Source organism: Stigmatopora nigra, chromosome 3 (genome assembly GCF_051989575.1).
Source record: "Stigmatopora nigra isolate UIUO_SnigA chromosome 3, RoL_Snig_1.1, whole genome shotgun sequence".
Lineage (NCBI taxonomy): Eukaryota > Metazoa > Chordata > Actinopteri > Syngnathiformes > Syngnathidae > Stigmatopora > Stigmatopora nigra.
Genome location: NC_135510.1, coordinates 14,920,859 through 14,943,943, shown reverse-complemented (window position 1 = coordinate 14,943,943; position 23,085 = coordinate 14,920,859). Strand labels below are relative to the sequence as shown.

At 36.6% G+C, this 23,085-nt stretch overlaps 1 protein-coding gene across 1 annotated transcript in view; it reads left to right on the top strand.

Annotated features, from left to right (window-relative positions):
• Nucleotides 1-23,085, top strand: part of LOC144194475 (E3 SUMO-protein ligase PIAS1-like) — a 38,814-nt gene that overhangs the window by 7,484 nt on the left and 8,245 nt on the right. The window contains exons 2-7 of the mRNA XM_077713572.1: nucleotides 11,112-11,607; nucleotides 20,285-20,369; nucleotides 20,476-20,614; nucleotides 20,723-20,857; nucleotides 21,763-21,868; nucleotides 22,837-22,910. Of these exons, the coding sequence (XP_077569698.1) occupies nucleotides 11,112-11,607; nucleotides 20,285-20,369; nucleotides 20,476-20,614; nucleotides 20,723-20,857; nucleotides 21,763-21,868; nucleotides 22,837-22,910 (1,035 nt within the window). The remainder of the gene's footprint in view (nucleotides 1-11,111; nucleotides 11,608-20,284; nucleotides 20,370-20,475; nucleotides 20,615-20,722; nucleotides 20,858-21,762; nucleotides 21,869-22,836; nucleotides 22,911-23,085) is intronic.

The window sequence follows — 23,085 nt, the reverse complement described above, 5'->3', positions numbered from 1 at the left end:
ACAGTTTGGAACGTAATTTTGTGCTTCCAACTGGAAGAGAAAGACATTTCTCTGACCACCCTCCTGTTGGGTTGGCTGAAAGATGAATATTTTCCTCTCTAATGCTGGCAGACACTCATTATCTCAGGAATCTGACAAAAAAATAATTCATGTTATTTCTAGACTTTTAATTTTTTTGTTTGATGACTTAGATTGTTAATTAAGTGTTTGCAATCTAGGGAATAGCAGCTTTATTACTGGACAATAATGATATACGGAGCGGTCATTTTTCCTTTTTTCTATGCCTTCTAGTGAAACTTATGGTTATTTATTGTTTTGCATTTTTTTGTAACCATGTCTAAACATCTCCAAGTATCCGCCAATGCCAAATTCCGATCCGATATCAATGCATACAGAAAAAAAGCATGCATCCTAATTTTTGTCTTTAGTTTAAATGAAATTAGGATTTTTCAACAAGTCTAGCTATGGTCTCTGCTGAATAATCAAAGTCAAATATAAATTATAAAGTATCTGAACTCAGATCAGGAAAACAACTTCTTAAAGGTATTCTTTTTCTCAGAATGCAATAATTATAAAACTAGAATGCTTAATTCCACTTCAAAGACTTTAACTTCACATGGAATGAAAACAAAAGTAAAAGAAATCCCTGGTCAGGGCAGTGCAAAATGTAGAACAACTAATCTACTATCAAAGAACAAGTATTAGTTCCGCGCATGATAATGGACTTATATTTTATTGTAATTCCTATTTCACAATTAATTAGAAGAATCAAAACAACTGTTTGTAGTGCTGTCACAAACTATTATGTTGATAGCGGACGATTCACAGATTATATTTGTAATTTCTGTATTTTTCAGAGTATACAACGCACCTGAGTATAAGTCGCACCCAAACTATGAAAAAAATGTGATTTATACTCTGAAAATACGGTAGTCAATCAATCAGCTCATCTGTACGATGTTATCCCTGTAAACTATATATACGTAATATACAATATATAATAATACGATATACTTATTGAAAGTCCTAACATTTTACCTGCACATTTTCATTTTAACCTGTAAAATGTTATGCAAGGCTCTTTTTCACCACCTATGACAGAAGCCACATTTTACTAAAATCCATTGTTGGGGTAATATTTATCTCAGAGAAATGTTTTTGAATAATGTTGTACATTTTGAAGATGTTACACAAGTTGAGTTGAAGTCTAATGAAATAATTTTTTTAGTTATTTTACCTTTAGCTTTCCCTGGAAGTTTATTTAGTGTAACATTCATTTTCTGGACCGCTTATGCAAACTCAACCATTTGTTCCCCAAATCAACACAATTGTCACAATGCCATAATATTCGCAAACATAGATTCGTTTGCGAAACATGTTTTTTTTTTGTATTTATTTCAGGCACAGCACTGAGTAGCAATTATGCGTCAGACATTCACACTCTACCCGATGTCGTGTAGGGATCTCTAACCTCTTTTACCCCAGTTCAATCAGAATGGCTGCATCAAAGTCCAATAGAAAATCGGCTTTTATCCTTCTTTGCAACTCCGTATCAAACTTCACAATCTCTCTGGGAATTGAGTAATTCACTAACATAGGTGCCGTGCCGTCTGTTCCTTATTATGACTTTGATAGTGCCTGAGGGGGCATAAATTGACAGGCTGTTCCCCTTGTTTGTTCTGTGTATACACACTGTTTGACAGAATCTTGAACATGTAAGGAATAGGGATAATTTTTCTATAGTCTATTTTATCTCTCAATGCTTACTACTGTAAATCTAAATCAAGGTCATCATCTTTTTGGACATCATTCTTGTGAGAAATGCAATATAATATTTTTGTCTTTGTGCATCTTGGTATGAATTTTCATTATGACTTCAATTGTGACAATGGCAGCCATCAATGTATGTATATATATATATTTTTTTTTATCATTTAGCAGTCTTAGGATGAGTTTCAAGTTGACACCCTGCCTGTCACCATGTGTGACTCATTTCGCCTCAGGAGTGGTGGGGATGTTCCCATTAAGCAGGGCAGTTCATTTTTCTCTTTTAGTATAGCATTGTTCAGGGTTCCATTTATCTAAAGGGGCCAAGGGTGCTAATCTAAATTCCTCGGAGCCCCGCCAAGGGGTAATGCATGGTTTGTCAACTCTTGGCTCTGGAGCCCCATGCAGCTCATTCTTTCCAATGTTGCCTTTATGTGTCATTGACTTACTATATTAAGTTTAAAGCACTTAAGGACGGCGGGTGGTTAGCGTGTCTGCGCCACAGTTCTGGGGTCGAGGGTTCAATCCTAGGTGGGTCAGCACTGTGTGGAGTTTGCATGTTTTCCAAGGGCTTACGTGGGTTTTCTCCTAATGTTCTGGTTTCCTCCCACATCCTAAAAACATGGAGTCTAAATTGAGTGTGAGTGTAGGCGTGAATGGTTGTCTTTCTACGTGTGCCCTGCGATTGGCTTGCCACTGATTCAGGGTGTCGCCCACCTGGTGCCTGTAGTTAGCAGTGATAGGCTCCAGCACTTGCCCGCGACCCTTGTGAGGATAAGTGGTTCAGAAAATGAATGAATGACTGCTTATGGACATCCCTGTAGGGGCTCCTGGAGACTTACAACCTGACCTTAAGGGTCGTTTAAAGATAACTAGCGTTGCTGTCTAAATTATGTTCAGAAAAAATGCTACCTTGCTATACCTTACAGTCTCAAATCCAATCCTTAATCAGTGATGTTATGAACTATGATTTTAGATACTTCAGAGTCCAGAGGAAGTTGAAACAACAGGCAGAAAGGTATTTCAGAGTCAGAGAGCCTGGAAAGCTAAGAGCTGGGGGGATGGGAGCACAGAGGAGAGAAGGAGAGGGAGGGATCTAACACTCTGTACAGAGCCCTTGACCTGAGAGTGGGAGCTTTATATAATGGCCAGGTATGTGCAGGTTTCCACCTTCACGCCTACACAACATTTAAACACCCTAAAAAAACCTACTTGACACAACATTACCCTCATCTTCCTGATCTCCCAGTCTTCCTGTGACTTATAAGAGCTGCTTTTTCTTGCAGCTTTTCTTTACCATAGTTTTAGTATTGTGTAAACATATTGCGGACCCAATGCGCAACAAAGATTGGTAACCACAAACATTGTACAGAATTTTATGGCCTGCTGAAACAACCACTTGTTTACGTGTTCTGATTTATAAATGAGGTTGGGAGAGTATATATCGAAGATTGATGAATTAATTAATTTTTGGTACCACACGAGTGTTGCAGGAATGCTAGCTATGGGCAGGTGGCCGGGTACATCTTGAACTGGTTGCTACCCAATTACAGACTCAAGAAATGGCACTCTTTTTGTTACTCATAATTGTTATCAGTGCAAATAAGACATCTATCTCTCTAATACATCTGTGCATTGGGCTATTTTTCTATTCAGGGTGAGTTAATAATGATCCTGCTAAGTGTGCACATTTACTGCACTGCTATTGTCACCAGTATATACCTGTAAAGGTCTCGTTCTAAATCTACACGTATGTACTGAGAAAGGGACAACAATATTCCGACAGCCAGTATTTGCACAAACAGCCAACAATAGCAATGCAATAGACTGATCATTGCCTTCTCTCTTTGGGTTTCCCTCTGACTGACTTCTGGTCTTGTTCTGTCTTTAGCAGGGTGTCACTCTCATTTGGGTTGGCAGAGCACAATCATGGATATTAAATCTTAAGTAGGCCGGGCCATTATATTTTGGGTCTAATAAGTTATAAATAACAGTAAGTAATTTTCCCCAATGGGTTTTCCAAACAAATACATAAATGTACAATATTGAGCTAAATAAATATTCGAATTTACTGATGATTGTATTTTTGTTAATCTTATTTCAAATCAAACTGAACAAATTTATGCACAATTTTAACAATACTGCAAATCATTGTTTTCATTTCGATGTATACAAATCTCTGTGGATCACAAAACAACAACTTACCCCATTCATCCATCTATCCCATTTCATCTAACCATCATTATACAAAGAATAATGTGGATTTAAATTTACCGAGCATGCATTTGCAGGTCCAATTTGAAATCAAGACAATTTCAGAATAAGAGTGCACTTGTTGCCTCCCTCTGAATTCAATAGATTACATTATAGAGACACAAAACCTTTTGTCTGTGAAATAATTTGATGGAGCGGTGAGAGCCTGAACTCTCTTCCAAATAGTTACTTTGCTGTGACAATTTTATTCACATTTTTCAAATTTCCATTCTGTTATGCATCACAAAATATGCCTAATTTTTATCAACTTACTTGGCATGATTTTTTATTTTTCCAACACTTTTGAAAATAAAGAATTTAATTGTTTACTTAGATAGTTTTCCTTTTAAATTGGAAGGTACAATTATGCCACATGCATATTCTGTTCAGCCTCCAACCCGGACCTTATAAAAAATTAGGGCGACCTGGAATTTTCATCCAATTTATTCATTTGTATTGTGCATTAAGAAAGGTCACAAGAGAAATTGGTGCCTTTAAAGCCTGTGCACACCAGCCATTTGGCAATCAGTGTGAAGCTGATGATCTCTGGTGCTTTGTGGGTGTCCCTCGCATGCCAACTCGGTTTGCTAGAGCATTCGCATGCATGTACTATGTCTTTGTACTTAGTTAAGATGAAGCCTTATATGACTACGATGAAATAGTGTATGTTCGTGTGTGCGCATTTGGTTTTTCTTCATTTGGCAGATTGCATTTCAATTTGATGTATACAATTAGAGGCTTAGTACAATAAATGCTGGATAACTTCCACAATGATTTGACTTAATAGATCGTTTGGGTCTCACAGATCCAATATTAATGTTAAATAAACATCATGTTTTGGCAAAAATGAGACAGAACGCCTGCATTGTGAACAAAAAATATCAGTAGCTCCAGTAATAGCTTGTTTTTTCCCAATTGGTGATTGATTTGGCAGCTTTATAGGAAGTATGGTTTACGACTTCCACCCCAAAAAAAAAAACAACCAAACATTTATTTACTATTAGTTAATAAACATTTATTAGGTCTTGATGATGCTGTATCATACCCTTGTTTAGTTACCAGAAGACCTTTGGTGATTTCTCATAATTGTGCTATTGTGAGTCGTAAAACACTGCAGATTTAAAATGAATGCTTGTGTGAATGTTGCGTCCATTTTTTAATGTCATTTTTTAAGGGGGCTTTTTCAATGTTGTGCATGTACAATGACAATAAGGACTATACTATTCTACTCTGTAGGAAAACTGCTTGGAATGTAATAATACTGATCTGAAAATCCCCTGCAAGATTTGTACTGATGTGTCTAATGTAATTTTATTTTTTGTTAGAATTGACAAGATAAAATTGGAATTGAAAGAGTATCATAACAGAGCACTTGGTCTCAGTATCATTCTTTGCCTCAGTCTTGTCATCCATTGCTATTGTTTATTCATCCTTTTAGGTACTACATATATTTTTTTTGTACAGTATTGCTCAGAATTGCATTTTTTTCAATGTTTTTGTGTGCAAATAAGCTTACTGCTAATACCTGATCTAAATATATTAATTCCTTGTGATACGATCTGTATAAATTCAGCCCTGCAATAATAGGAGGCTTTTGATAGGCAGCTGAAACCATTAAATAAGAGAGGAAGGGGGATGGGGGTGAAGGCACAAGGGATAAGGGAGCGAGAGAGTTTTGTGTAATGGCTTTGCATTTATGATTTGCTTTCTTAGCTTATATGCAAAGGTTAAGACTCAAAGTAATTTTATAGTTATCTACTTTAATGCACACTCCCTTTGATCCATATATAGTCTTCTTTCTGACAAAATGATTGAGTTTGGGAGCTCTCTAAAAATGTCAAATGTAGTGAACAGAAACGTACAGAAAATTTACCCCATTTTGTCCATTTCAGCAGCACCACATTTGAGTGCATGTTTCCATTTCTAGTTTCTAAACAATTATTGATTGCCAAAAAAATTCTCTGCCCATTTGATTATCACTTAGTTGATTACTGGTCATACCTTGTTCTCATAATTGTCTTTAATACTTGTATTAACAGTCTTCTTCCTTGATGATTTTTTATATATACAGTTATTATGATATTTTTGAGGATTTGAAGATGACCACCTTCCTTGTAGAGGTTTGGCTAATTTTGTATTGTGCAAAATTGCTCTAATCCTGCTAATCCTAACCCACCGCACCAGTGTCTGCGCACCAATCATAATAAAATACTGAAAATGTTTGTGTTTTAAAAGCTATGCTTGAATGGGAAATGGTACATGTAGATGAAACAATTCCCAATTTGGTGGTTAGCACTAGTTCTGCAATTTTGCAACGTTTTGGGCAACGTGCACATTCACCACACACTGCTATGGTATCAGCATGCAATACATATCCACAATCCCAACTAGTATAAATCAAATTTCTAATGAAATAAATGTTTATATAACTGATATAGCAATAGAATGTATTCTGGCTGTCAGATTATTCAATTTTTTTTTCTATTTCCATCAATAATGCATCTCTCCGTCACTCTGGGTGTAATTTTGAATAGCATGCTTTCCTTCCACTCCCATATTAACAAAATCACTAGATCAGCTCACTTCCATTTTGCCATATTTCTCGCCTCCGCTTTTATCTCAGCTCCCACCACTCTTGTCTGCAGCCCAGTCCCCTCCCGGCTCGACAATTGCAATTCAGTGCTTTTTGGCCGGCCTAATAAATCCCTTCAGAAAGTGCTTTTCCTCCCAAACTCAGCAGCATGCCTCATCACACAAACCCCTTCCACTCAACCCCATCTTTAGGCAACTTTATTGTCTTCTGGTTTAGTAAAGATTTAACAAAAAGATACTCCTCATCACTTTCAAAGCTATTCAAGGCCTGGCTCCATCATACAAAACTGACCTCCTTGCGTGATCATTCCTCCTTGATCACTTGGTTCCTCTTCTACCCTCTAGCTTGGAAACTCTCTACCCTGTGATATTTGCCATACACCCTCTTTCCCACTCAGTCCTCTTTCCAGACTCAAAATATCCCTGTTTAATTTCTCGTATCTAACTTGATCCTCCGTTCTGTTTGTGTTGGAACTTTCTTTGTACTTTGATTTTGTTTTCATCTTTTCTCTCTTTTGTCTACTCTAATTTATACCTCGTATAAATTCAGTGTTCTTCGGTGTCTTCAAAGATTTATTTTAAATGCTAATGTATTATCATGTATTAATACTACTGTAATTAAATGCTGTGATCCCTGATATGAACCCCATGGTGGCAAAAAAATAACATTTAAAAATCTTTCACCTGTGTATTTGCTTCCAAACAGATATTCAATCAAGCTGAGAAAATCATTAAATACATAAAAAATGAAAACATATATTGATCAGTAAAAAAAAAAATACATATACTGCATTTTCCGCACTATAAGATGCACTTTCAATGAATGGCCCCTCTTAAAAGTTGTCGCACCGGATTATAAGATGCAGTTTGGTGGTAGTGTTAGGGGATTGTGTTTATACATCTAATAGATGGAGCTGTGGTGGCAGTAGTATTAGTAGTAAGAGCTGTTTTAGTACTACTAGTAGTAGAGAGTTGTGTCATACATCCCCTACATGTGGCTGTAGTAGTAGTATGGGATAGGAGTTGTGTTATACATTAACTAGATGGAGCTGTGTTGAAGGGATATTCATTAACCAATATTGATACATTTATAATGCGTGCTGCCGGCTTTTGAAAAAATTAAGTATTTTACTTGCGCCTTATAGAGCAGAAAATACAATAATTTTATATATGATGATAATTGATTTGGATTATTCTAGAATAGCACTCGCTCCAACCATACACATCAAGGGATTTAAAATGCATACAGGTTAGTTTCCAAGCAGGGAAAATTAAATATATCCATTTTTTAAAAATACAATCGAGAAGACTGACAGGGAAAACTACCTTTATAGCGAGAGCAGAAGCTAAGAACAGTATGGACTCAAGATCAGACCAAATCATAGCACAGGGGAAGCTATAGTGACCTATAGCCTATTCTTTTACCGCTCCTCTACCTCCATCCCCCACTGTTTTTTTAATGTATTTGTTTTCCTCTTTTTTGTCGGTCTGGCAAAGGAATGTTACACATCCGCAGTATGCGAATGGTGAGCGTTGTGTTCAGTTGTGTGAGTGTTTTTTATGTGCATGCTTGCTTTGGAATGAGCGGTTGGGGGTGGTTTGTATTGTATGTGTGTTTGTGTTGAGATATGAAAAAGTGTATTTGAAATGATGTGGTGCTGGATAGACAGCCCCCCTCAAAATATCCTCATTTTTTTTCAATTTACTAACCAGGCCTGACGTTTTGCTTATCCCCTCAGGGGTCGCCACAACAAAACAGTCCATCCGCACTATAGATTTGGTTTAAGCTTCCTGACACAAATCACACAAGCAGGAATCGAACCATTAAACTTACTGAAAAGTCTGTGGGAATTAATTCTGTTTAAAATGGATAATTTTTTACAAATTCATATATCCAAATTAATACCAAAATAATTGCTTGGCTCCTTGTCCTTACAGCTCTGGGGTCATGGGTTCAAATCCAGGTTGGTCCACCTTTGTGGAGTTTGTTTGTTGTCCCCAGGCATGTGTGGGTTTTCTCCAAGTACTCCGGTTTCCTCCCACATTCCAAAAACATTATAACACTATAAATTGCCCCTAGATATGAATGTGAGCGTGAATGGTTGTCCGTCTCCTCGTGTCCTGCGATTGGCTGGCCACAGATTCAGGGAGTGCCCTGAATCTGGCCTGAATTCAGCTGACATAGGCTCCAGCCCCCACACTCCCACAACCCTAGTGAGGATAAATCGGTTCAGAAAATGATTGAATGAAAAGCACTTCTGTTATACACTGTCCTTGAATGTCATACGGGAACTGCACTTCGAAGCAAAGAGTTGCAAGTTATCATTTAGGCTTAGCAGGGAGGAGATCAAAAGCCCCTTTTTTGACTGTTCCGGAGGTTGGGGAACTTTAAGAAAGTGTCTTTTTCTTAAGGTTTCTTCAGCTATTATTTTTTGGATTAATGGATGGGAGTATCATTGAAATTGATAGTTTGTTGCCCTTGAGTCACTTTGTTTTAAGTATGAATTGTTGATTTGAGGTCACTGAAAAGCTTGAAGCCTCTCATCTTTAATTTTGAATATCAATTAAATGCAACGACCAGAGTCCAAAGGAATCTTAATTAAACCCTGCAGGATTCCTTGAACAATACATGAATTATGTATCTGCAACTGAATACAATGTTCCTAAGAAACACAATAGCTTACTTATGTTATAAATGCTTCTCTTATTGGCTGCACAATTTCATTTGATAAAAGAAAATATACGTCATCTAAATTGCATTTGTGGCCCTATCCCCCAAATATTGCTTGAAGCATCTTTGATTGCAGCGTTAAACTGCATGCTACATCTTGACTTGTAAATTTGTGCAGCCTTCTTTGGTATATCGCTCCAAATCTGTCAAATTGTGCCCAGCCCTCATTATCCTACCACACACACTTCAAATTGGATTTAGGTCTGCATTGCTGAATGGCTCATCCCACAAGCCGATCAACCATGTGACTGATGATCACTGCAGGGTGTATTTTAATGAGCTCTACTTCTATGGGAACCAAAACAGCAGAAAATTATAGAAATAAGGATGTAGTAGTAGTAGTAGTAGTAGTAGTAGTAGCAGTAGTGGTAGTAGTAGTAGAAGTAGTAGTAGTAGCAGTGGTAGTAGTAGTAGCAGTGGTAGTAGTAGTAGTAGTAGTAGAAGTAGTAGTAGTAGCAGCAGTAGTAGCAGCAGTAGTAGCAGCAGTAGTAGTAGTAGTAGTAGAAGTAGTAGTAGTAGTAGTAGTAGCAGCTGGAGCACCAGTAGTGGCTTATATACAGTATCGGTATTTGATCAACAAAGTTATTGGAAGTGGCCATATTTATTCTCATTGTACTATAGTCCACATGCACTGGTTTTGTTTAAAGTGGTGTTTTCCTAATTTGCTTAATAGCAATTTTCATAAAACCAGTCCTGTTCAAAACCTGCCTCTGATGTAAATCCTCTTTTGTAAAGCCACAATATCTGCAAATGAGAGATGAAGAGGTTTTTTTTTCTCACAAAATCTACCGAGCCCAAATTGCATTAATCTTCTCTCGCACGCTCTCTCTCTCTCTCACACTCTCGCTTCTTCTTCTTTCTTCTTGCTACCAGCATATGTATTTGTCTGTGTAGAATTATTTTTATTACTCTTAGAAATCAAACCCATGGGTTGGATGTCTTCACTGTTAATGGCACTGAAAATAAGCATTTACAACCGCTCCTTCCAATTTAAATGAATTGGACATTTACCAGCCGCCTGATGGCGAAGAGCAGAGCTGGGCAATTAATTCCTTAAAGGGCTGCAGTGGGTGCAGGTTTTCATTCCAATCCAAAAGAGGAAACCTTTCCACCAATCTGGTATTTTAGAAGTGCAATCAGTGGATTGCAGTCAGGTGCTTCTTGTTTCAACAGAAATCTAATTAATTCAATTGTCTATGCTTGATCGGGTGGAACTAAAACCCGCACCCACAGTGGCCCTTGAGGACCGGATTGCCCAGGTCAGGTGTAGAAGTTTACTCGCCTGACCTCGGTGCGGGCCCGATTGTTGCTGGTTTCGTTATGATTGTGAGCGTATGATCGTTTCTCTGTGTGCCCTAAGACTGCCTGGCGACCAGTCTAGGGTGTACTCTTGCCTTTCGCCCGAAGTCAGCTGGGATAGTCCCGAAAGATGGTAAAAAAATGGACATCTCCCATTGTCATTCGCTAGCAATCAGTCAACATTGATTCTCCGAAACGTGCATTATCTTATTAATATCAAGTGTTAACATTTACATTTTTACGAACCAGCAAAATCAGATACATTTCCATCAATGGTCTCTATCCATTAATAGGCAAGCTGAAACTGAATCTGTGAACCTTTTGAAAGAGTCCAAATTGATCAGATGTCATTTTTAGCTGGAGTTGCCCTATTTTTGGATCATGAATCTCGGTCATCCTGCACTGCACACCAAATTTGATCCAGTATTCTGATTCTTCTTCTTCTTCTCTCTTAATGTATTTGCTTCAGCAAATGGTGATGAGCCTGCGGGTGTCAGAGCTCCAGGTGTTGCTGGGCTACGCTGGGCGCAACAAACACGGACGGAAGCATGAGCTTCTCACCAAGGCCCTGCATCTCCTAAAAGCAGGCTGTAGCCCCGCCGTGCATCTGAAGATCAAAGAGCTGTACCGGAGACGCTTTCCTGCAAAAATGGTGTCTCACTCCGAGCTCTCCCTGCCCGGACCACACCACCCAGCCACAGTGGGGATGGTCGGAGGAGGTGGAGCTGCTTTGCCCGCTGGCCTGACGCAGTTGGCGTACGAGGGCCACGCGGGTCACGGTGGAGCGCCGTCACCTGCTGCCTTACTACCCCTCTCGCTGCTCGGCCCAGGGAAGCACGAGCTTACTGGGTTGACGCACCATCTGTCCGCCGCCGTCCCGCTCCACCCCGTCCACCCAGATGTGAAGCTCCAAAGGTTGTCATTTTATGACATGCTGGACGAACTCATCAAGCCGACCAGTCTAGGTGAGAGCATTTTAAACTAGATGGCTTAGTTTAGGTCATTTGCGGCACTTAGTGAGGTGGCATGTGATTAACCAGGGATATTAAAACCATTCCGGATTTTATTTATCCGGCTGTAACTTAGCTTCATTTTCATAACCATTTGATTGACTTTGCCCCCTTAGTCCCTAATGTCACAAATGTTGTTTAAGGAGAAATGGTCCCATGTTACCAAGTTAGTCTTCATCAGTTGTTAGTCCTTCGTTTTATCTAAAGACGAAAAGTTCAACAAAATGTAGTTCATTGCTTTGTTTACTTAGCCACATAACATCTGAACAGAGGAGACCCATTGTGTTCTCATAAACAAAATGTCCTTTTGAGATAATTCCGAGATAATTCTGTGCTACAAACTGTCCGTTTCATTAAACCTTTTAACAAACGCAAATGCAATGTTTAAAAATATGTCTGTGGCTACATTTACATTGCAGTTTATTCTAAAAAATAGTTGACATTCATAATATCCTGTTTACCTGCTCAAAGATAACGAGTTCTAAATCAATTGGCATATTTCCATCCAGAATGCAAAGCATGACACAAAGCGCATCATTTCTGCATTCAGCTAAACTCAGCAAAATCGTAACCTTTGGCTTAACTGCCATTAAAATACATGTCATTGCGCTAATGGTATAATGAGTTTCTCACTCCCAAAGCAGTTTGCATTTTCCCCATGTATTATGTAGCATCAACTACTTCCTGTACTTATGAAAGGAACATGTGCAGAATACTCTTCTCAAATGGGTTATCCCAATTATGAGCAAAAAGAGTGATCCTAGGGAGACTAATTAGTTTTTTTCAAACCTAGACACAAGCACATTCAAGTTTTGCATGTTTGCACTCCCTTGCATATCTGGGTTACTGCCAAAAACCCAATTATGAAAGGGTTATGTAAATGTCTAAATTAACGCTGTATCTTGATCAAAAATAATTCTGTGTCTGCCAGTTGACAGCGAAATAGCTATTAAGTCAACATATTTTCTTGATGTTCTTTCTTATCCAATATCAGGAACAACTGGAACTCAAAAACACCCCATGTCACAAAATACGTAAATCGAAATCTTTTGTTTTCAAAAAGATAGCCTTTATTTGCGCTTCTGCTTTCCATTTTCACTTCTCTTTCTAAACAGAGCATTCCAATTTATGAACTGCGTAAGTTCAACTGTGTCTAATGTTGAACAGAGTTCTATTGAGAACTGTTTATCAACACAAAGCAATACCCAGCATTGATACAAAGTCCTTTAATGAGAGTGGTGGCAGACTAAAATACTAGCTGGCTTTGCGTCCTTTGCGCACAAGTACATAGCAAGCCATAACTGCAAAATCATGTTTTGGGTTACGATTGGAAACACACTTTTATATTCCCAAAAAAATATATATATATATGATTGTTTTGGTGAGATAAAACATTGTATTGGGCGCTCATCCACAGTGTAACACCACCATCCATTTGGTATACCATTTAATTCCTATAGTTTGTTAATCTATTCCAAAATGCGGAAATGATCACTGTTCCCCAGTAGCATTTTAATGGGGTAAATATCTATTGGATGCTTTTTATTTTATTTTTTTCATTCAGTGAATGTCCAACCACGGTTGCAATAGCGCTTTCATCAAAACGTTTCCTCTCCTATTATAGAATGTGCAAACTAAATTCTTTCCATTCCTCTTGTTTTTTTACTAACACTCATTCTGTCATCGACTGCTTTTGCATGCAAACATTTGCATTCTAAGTGAAATAGTTCACAGGCATAAAAGTGCGCACAGAATAATATTTGAATCTAAATTTCCCAGACGTTGTGGTCCCTCACACGATGAAACAGCTCATATGGTTCCTTCCATAACCAGACATACTTTCATATTAATAATGCATAAGCGTTCTCGCTATAGCGAGGAAAAGGGCGAGTGAGGGAAAAAAAACTGACAATGGTGCATGTCATTTCACAAGACTAAAGGTTTAAATGCTTCTGAAAGACTGCTCAGCTTTGTGTGATCAACATATTTTTTTTCTAATTATAATGTACAAAGAGAGAGAGAGCGTTGCTACCATTTGATGATGCACATACAGTATGCCTCACTCAGATCCATTGATTGTTATTCACGCCCCTTTCGCGATTGTTTCTGCATACCCTTTTGCCTCAGCCACTATATCATTTTCACTAAATCCCTACCCCCACTCCTTCTGCTGCATTTATTTATGCCCTTTCCAGAGAGTATTGCCATGTGTGTAAAAAATGGCTCAACTGACACACTTGCTAATGCAGAATACAACATGTCTGTCATGTGTATAGAATAAGAAAGAATCTTTTAAAACAAATTGAAAAATCCCAGATTTTTTCTTACATAGGTAGCAGTGAGAAATGTAAATGAAAGCCAGCATCTACCGAAAATGACACCCCTATCAGAGACAGACATTTTAGCAGTTTTACCCAATGGTATGCAAGTATCCCAGATTCTCTTCTTTATTATTAATTAGTTGTTTTTATCTATTGCATTTCACTGTAAATGACTTCGCAGGTTCAAAACAGCTGTAACTTCAGGCTTATTTAGTGGTGACCTCTGCTCTAATGTGATCATGCATTCGGTAAATTAGTAAAAGAGATATTCATTTTGTTAAGTTAGAAGATTGTACATATTGATGTGGTGAGGAAAGTCAGGAAAGTGGAGGACAGAGAGAAATTGGAGAGAATGGTTAACCCTTACAATGGTTAAGCCAGAAGGGAGGGAAGGAAAATTCAGTTAAATATGATGGATGTTCTCTTAGATCAAGACGAAAATCAGAGCATTTCAAATGGAGAACACATTGCCTTTTTGAAATTTCTTCTTTGCTAAACTACCTATATTTTCTCGATTAGTTGTACCAAATAAAAAGGAGATTTCTACTTGTACTAGTACACTTTGGGCTTGTCCTGTTTGCACTCGCCACAGTGAATCATCTTTTTCAATTTCACCCTGTCCTTTGCAACATCTTCTTCTACACCAGTCACTTTCATGTCCTCCCTAACTAAGTCCATGTATCTTCTCCTAGGGCGACCTCAAACCCTGTTCCCTGACTTTCCACTCTCGACTTTCTTCTACCGATATATAGTCCCCCATCTCTTTTCTAGACTAGACCTCCACTTCTTTAAGTTCTCCTCTACTTGCTTCCTGGTATCTCTACAGCTCACCCAAAATATCTACAAACATCATATTTTCAGAAGCTTCCTGTCTCACCTCATCAGTTAGTCTATCCATCGTCATTACAAACAAAAAGGAGGCTCAGATCTGAGCCCTGGTGCAATCCCACCTCAATACCGAACACTTTTGTCACTCCTACTGCACACTTCACTGTTATGAACCTAGTACAACTGTCATACTAATGTTCTGAAGTACAACATGGTTCGGACTAATCACAAATTAGTTTAAGTCAACCCAGGCAAAGATTACACAATGAAGCGGAAAAATAATAATATAAGTCGCACTTTAGTCCAAGTCGTATTATTGGGAGGGCCATTTTTTATCTGATCAGAAACTGAAATGAAATGAAGAAACAACAGGCTAACTAGGCATCTGTGCAGTTTTTCAGATAACTTTAACTTAAAAAAACAACAACACAATAGGATGTTGAGTGTCAGAGAACGGAAAAAAACGGATATACCACAAATTATGCAGTCGAGATTCCCACATTTAGGAAATTTGCAACCAATGGAATGGCTGAGCCTCACTTGGGTGAACCACTAAGTCACACTTGAGCATAAGTCACAGTCCAAGCCAAACTATGAAAAATAGTGTGCCCTGTATTCCGTAAAATACGGTAATCTGACATAATTCTCTGCTACCCTAGACTTCCTCATGCAGTACCACAGTTCCTGTCTAGTTATAGTGTCATAGGCTTTCTCTACATCTACAAAAACACAATGCAGGTCCTTATAAGCTTCCCTGTACTTCTCAACGCAAACGTTGAATACTGTAATCATTACCATGTTCATAGTTTGACTTTATAAATCACCTTCTGAAAAAGTTTTGTTTTTGGATCTAGTTTCCTCTCACGTCCCACCAGCATTCATGCTGTGTTGTTTAAACTCTCCAAATTCTCCATAGGTGTTATTGTGAGTGTGAAAGGTTGTTTTTCTACAGCCAAGCATGAGGGTGTAATCCACGTCCACTCAGTTAGTAGGAATAGGCTCTAGGACCCCCTGCAACTATCATGAAGACAGGTGATACGGATGATGAATGAAAAATAATAGTTGAACTTAAAGCAGGTGTAGAAGTTTACATCTCATAGCTCATCAAGAAATAACTGCTTTACCAGTTTCATTAAAATTTAACGAGTACTCACTCTCATCATCACTTATTCCGACAAATCAGTCTTTTGGGGTAAATGTCTAATCAAAAAATACACTTCTATCAGAATTTTTAATTAATACATAAAATAATTGATGCAATATTACACTCTTTAACATATCTATATCTCCAGTCCCATTCTGATTGATGTGGAAATGTTAGTCTATGAATGACAATGAATTTAGTTGTAGCAGCTAATAAGACATCAAAGGGCAACTTGCATTTTTTTTTACATTATTTTTAACATAACGTTTTCTGTTTTATCAGGTTTCCTCAACAGTTTCCTTTGAAAATGCCAGCAGTTTTCCTTTTAAAGATATTGTAATGGTGCTTTTCTCTAATCTCTTAATAAGTGGCTAACTAATCTAATATGAATTTTTAAGGTTTAAATTTCAACTCTTTGCTCGGAATGCCGAGTGGGTGTGTTTAGGAACTCACGTGGGCTTTGGCGAGTGTGTTTGAATGACAAAGTGGGCAGAGCGTTTTGGCAAATAAAAGCACCATCCATTTAAATGTACAAAAAAAAAACCTTGAGCACAATCTTTAACCTGGTCACACACTCATCTTGCTCTATCTTAAGCTTGAAACAATAAGTAAATTGGCTTTCCATACAAGGTCGCCTCTAAGATTTAAGTCAATCTTTCTTATTATCTTGTAAAAGCAAAAGTTTTATCTCGGTAAAAGGACATCAACTTTAATATTACATGTTTTTTTTTTTTATCCTAGTAAGAAGCTAACAAAAATCCAAGGCAGGGACTGATGAAAAAAGCAGCTAGTAATAACCACCAAATGGAGTTTTCATCTCATCTCATTTTCTGAACTGCTTTATGCTCACTAAGGTCGCAGGGGGTGCTAGAGCCTATCCCAGCTGACTTTGGGCCAGAGGCGGGGGACACCCTGAATTGGTGGCCAGCCACAAATGGAGTTCATTTTGTTATTTTCTTTTTGGTGCACATTGAAGAACACCTATATTTTCCACCAATTTCCACTGCTCCCACACATGCTGCTAGCAGATGTGTTGACTTGGGTGTTGCCCTTGTAACTGGCATAGCTTGTAAAATGCCTACTATTTACCTTGACGAGAATAGCTGGGCCAGCTGCCAAATTGAGAACACACCATTCTAGGCATTACTTTACATGCACACTGAAATACTTTAATGAGAACGCTGACTATATATAACTGGAAAACAAGCTCTTTCAACGTTTTACTCAGTCTTTAAAGTGAGGAGGACATCACACTGGACATTATGTCAATTCTAGAGCTCACCTTTTGTCACACAATGTTTGTTTGTTTGTTTTTTTATTCTAGTTTTTTTCTGAGAATGGAGTTGGTTCTTGTTTTTGTGTGCCTGAGTCTGTTTAAATGCAGCATTTTAAGTTAATGAAAAAGCAGGAACGGCACGAAGAAACTAACAAACTCCAGCTGGGCTTTGTTGTGTTGAATGGGCAGATGAGTTTAGCAAATTCTCTTTAATTTAGCTCATACCTAAAATCAGACTTTGAACAAAATGTTTTTTTTTTTTTTTTACTTCACCTGAGAGGCAGAATCTGCACTATTAGCATACTGCACCATTTCTGGCTATAATTTAGTTTATTTAAAGAGCACACACTGAGGAACCATACCAAACCCTTTATTACTACCGCTTTGAATGTCAGAAATCAGGACTCGGCTTTAAAAAGAGTAGTAACATAAATACTAAGGGTATGACAAAAAAATCCACTATATGAATCTTTTCTTGTCTTTTTTTCTAAGTTCAGTTTTATTTTGTCCACTGTATCATTAAAAAACGCAGAAAGTAGAAAGGTGACTGAAAGTATAGTTGGGGATTTTCAACTTTTTATTTCTCCGATACCCACACACTGAAACATGGGGACAAATCCAGTTTTGTGGTGAGAGTGAGTGATGCAAGGGTGGGCCGAGTGAGAAAATGCAAGCAAGGACAGAGTGAGCAAGAGTGTGCTAGAGCTAGAGTGATCGAGAGCTATTTTTAGCTTCAGTTGCCTGAAGAGGAGGAAAAGTCTGAGTGCACATCACATGTAATTTTGTTCTTTGACGCAGGCAGGCTCTAAAAACGTAAAGAGAAAAGATGCATTAGAGTGAATGAAAATGAGCCTTGAAGGTCCCAAGGTGTGTGTGGGGGAATTATTACCATGGGAATTAATATTTGATGAGCACGACCCTTGTAAATGTTTTAAGCCATCTCTAACATTTGACCAATTCATTTTAACTGACAATAAAATTTGCAGCACATGGGATAAAAGGACCACAGCTCAATCATTATGATGAATAAATCGGACTGACTCACCGTGGATCAAGATTGTGTTGAAATATGTCATTTGCAGATTGGCATTCACTTGTTTAAGTGTGCTAGCTACAAAAGTCATATTCTGTGTTTTAGCAATTCTTGCTGTTTGCCTTACAGCCCACTGAATAATCTTTTATGAAAACAACCAAAGTATGAAGTCGGTGCAGGCAATATTGAACAATTCAACTTGATTCAGTACAATTACCTAAAAGTTGTAAAACTTGTGCCAATTTTATTCTAAAATTGGATAACACCCTCGCTCTAAATCAGGACTGTCCAAACTATAGCCTAGTTTTTATTGTCCTGCAGAAAATCAAAATATCATTGACTTTGACCCTCACAAGAAGCTTACAAAGAGTCTATATATATATATATATATATATATATATATATATATATATATATATATATATATATATATATATATATATATATATATATATATATATATATATATATATATATATATATATATATATATATATATATATCTATATATATATCTATATCTATATCTATATCTATATCTATATCTATATCTATATCTATATCTATATATCTATATATCTATATATCTATATATCTATATATCTATATATCTATATATCTATATATCTATATATCTATATATCTATATATCTATATATCTATATATCTATATATCTATATATCTATATATCTATATATCTATATATCTATATATCTATATATCTATATATCTATATATATATATATATATATATATATATATATATATATATATATATATATATATATATATATATATATATATATATATATATATATATATATATATATATATATATATATATATATATATATATATATATATATATATATATATATATATATATATATATATATATATATATATATATATATATATATATATATATATATATATATAGATATATAGATATATAGATATATAGATATATAGATATATAGATATATAGATATATAGATATATAGATATATAGATATATAGATATATAGATATATAGATATATAGATATATAGATATATAGATATATAGATATATAGATATATAGATATATAGATATATAGATATATAGATATATATATATATATATATATATATATATATATATATATATATATATATATATATATATATATATATATATATATATATATATATATATATATATATATATATATATATATATATATATATATATATATATATATATATATATATATATATATATATATATATATATATATATATATATATATATATATATATATATATATATATATATATATATATATATATATATATATATATATATATATATATATATATATAAATATATAAAAACTCTGGAGAACAAAATAAATAAATATATAGATAATTTTGGTGCTTGTAGCCCTCTTTCACTTGCATTGACATGAAATCCATTTCAACTTGAAAAGCTGGTATTGCATCATGTCTAACTGTCTTGGACACCGATAGACGTCCAACTTGACTTGGCTGACAGAGATTGAACGACATCTAGCAGCCTTATGAGTCAAAATGGGTTGGGTGTCTAGTGGTGTCAAAGGCAGTCAATGAAAAAAAACACTTAAAATACATTTTAAAAACAATTTATTATTATTTCTTTTTACCTGATTCTGATGATCTGTTTCACAAATAAAAGTGGAACATTTTCAATGTGTATCTTGCTTTTTTTTTTTACCCCAAATGCGGCCCTCTGAGAAAAATGTTTGGACAGCCATGCTCTAAATTATGGTAAAGCTATTTAAATGTCAGATGGTTTTAGGTGTAAAACGAAGTGTTTGGCACAGTTGTCACAACTTCGGAGCATGACCGTCTGTTGAGAATTCCCATCAAATTCTATCTCTCACTCAACAGTCAGTTCCGTTTTTGCTCTCCAAGCATTATATAATTTCAAAAATTTAAACTTAGCTTGTAGTTTGAAATACTGGGAGTTAATTTATCATTTCCTTTTTTTATGTTTGATTTTCTGCAGCTTCTGACAACAGCCAGAGGTTTCAGGAGACGTGTTTTGCCTTTGCATTAACGCCACAGCAAGTCCAGCAAATCAGCAGTTCAATGTAAGATCAATTAAATGCCATTTTGCCCAAGATGGACTGTAAAATATTTCTTGATCATTAAGCAACTGTCAGTGTATATAGCAGTATTTTCCTTTTGCTTTTTAAGGGACATCTCGGTGACCAAATGCGATTTCTCAGTTCAAGTCCAGTTGCGCTTTTGCCTGTCTGAGACGAGCTGTCCTCAGGAAGACCATTTTCCACCCAGTTTGTGTGTGAAAGTAAACGGCAAGCCATGTAACCTGCCGGTGAGAAACACTGACTTCCATGAGAAAAAAAGCAAAACAGAAGCTGCCCGATGCCGTGTTATGGTTTGTAATTTGATACTTATGTATACTGACCATACAATATCGCAGGGTTATCTTCCGCCAACCAAAAACGGTGTGGAGCCGAAGCGGCCCAGCCGACCCATCAACATTACCTCACTGGTTAGACTGTCCACCACAGTCCCAAATACCATTGTGGTGTCCTGGACAGCAGAGATTGGAAGGGTAAGCCAGATTTTCAGGGGTTGGAATTTCAAAAATGTTGACCCAGCAGCAAAAAAAGATTTTTTTTTCCTCATCTCCTGTTATTTTAACTTTGCTGACTCCTCATGGTTATGGACAGCAGTGCCTTCCAAAGACACTATTTTCATGATGCTAAATCAGCCATTACAATTCCTGACCACCATGGTTAATCAATTTGCATTAAAAAAAAACAACAACTGTATGAACTTTCTGCAATTTCGACTAATCAGGCCGACATCTCCTTAATCCAGGGGTGTCAAACTCCCTTTGGTCTGCGGGCCGAATACAGCTTAATTTCAGATCAAGCGGGCCGGACCAGTAAACTCATTGCAAAATTGCATAGAACTAACAATAAGCCCACTGTATTAGTCACTAATACTAATAATTAGTGCAAAGAATGAGTAAATTATCAAAATGTTTATTAATTAAAGAATTTCCCCTTTACATTATGAACAATATATTATGAACAACCCTGGCGGATAATACAAGAACTACATTTTTTTTTTAAAGAAAATTCATATTTTTTACACAATGCAGCTTTCTTCCCCGGGCCGTACCAAACCACCAGACGGGCCGGATACGGCCCGCGGGCCGTATGTTTGACACCACTGGCCTTAATCAATTAAATCCTCATCATCCCGGTTTGGGTGAGACGCCCAATCTCTGTTGTTTTTACAATGCCAGCCAGCATTTGGACACAAGGGTCAGGATTTATTGTAGTTTCAAAGAAAGGCAATGGATGGCAGTATTATTCCTTTTATGTGTTTGGAAAGTGTCTTAGAAAAAACTGGTGTCCATTTGGTACAAGGAAGATTCCCATTGTGTCCTTCATATTAATTATTGATCCATAAAAAAACTGACAGCTCTTTTTTGTTTCATATCTTTAGAATTATTCTATGGCAGTACACTTAGTCAAGCAGCAAACCTCCACAGTGCTGTTACAGAGGCTGCGGGGTAAAGGCATAAGAAATCCAGACCACTCCAGAGCACTCAGTAAGAACCCTTTCAGTATTTCTTTTTACGGGAGCATGATTCAATTTGACATGTACCAATTTGTACTTTAGCTATGCGTATCGATTATCAATTTTTTGGAACAAGTTCCATTTTTTCAGTATTGTTACATTTGAGTTTTAATATGAATGACAACAATTCCTCAATGATGCAAATAATTGCTGATCATTTCTAATTGCAATTTACTTATTACAGGGGGGTTAGCACGCATGGGGGTGGGTTCTGGGGTCGATCCTCACTGTGTGGAGTTTGCATGATTGCCCATGGCTTGCGTAGGTTTTTTTCAGTTTCCTCCCACATCCAAAAAATATGCATGGTAGGTTGATTGAATACCCCAAAATATGTGTAGGAATGAGTGTGTGCATGATTGCTAGTCTCCATGTGGCTTGGTATTGGCTAGCAACCAATTCAGGGTGTACTCTGCCTATTTCCTATTGTGGCAGGTGAGAAACCACCCCTGTCAATCTTATGAGAATAATAATCTCGTACAAATCAATAAATGAGTGTACAAGAAAATGATAATTGAGAAAAAAACACTGGCGATCAGCCCCAATGTATTTAGTAGTAATTAAATGAGGGGCAAAATAAGTTTTCCCCAAAAAAGTTAAGTAATTTTATCATTTTAAATGAACTCATCAAATTAATTTAAATTGGAATGGCTAACATTGAGTGATCGTGTTTGACCGCCATTGACCACGACATACATCCAATCCGATTTGATTGGAGGGTTGGCAGCCATCGAAAGATTAAGTCAAGTGAAGGTCAATAATAATTGTATGGTTTTTTTTTCTATAAATTATTGGTGTGGATTTCTATGCAAACCCAACTTTTGCCTGCGAATGGCAAACATGATTAAAAGTACAGCATACTACGCCTTTGTTCTTATTTACAGAAAGCATTGAAATGTCATTACCATATTTGTATTTCTTATTTTTCCTCTTTCCCTCCAGTCAAAGAGAAGCTAACAGCGGACCCAGACAGTGAAATAGCCACAACAAGCCTTCGTGTCTCCTTACTCTGCCCGGTGAGCACCGTTCTGTTGTTGAAAGGAAATGTCCACATTATCTGTCACATTAAGACCCATTACTAAAATGAAAGTGCTTTGTATACTCATCCCTTTCTTGCCTCTATTTCCATTATAATAGCATCCTCTGAACCACTACTGTATACTTTTTCCACATGGCTGACATATTTGTGAT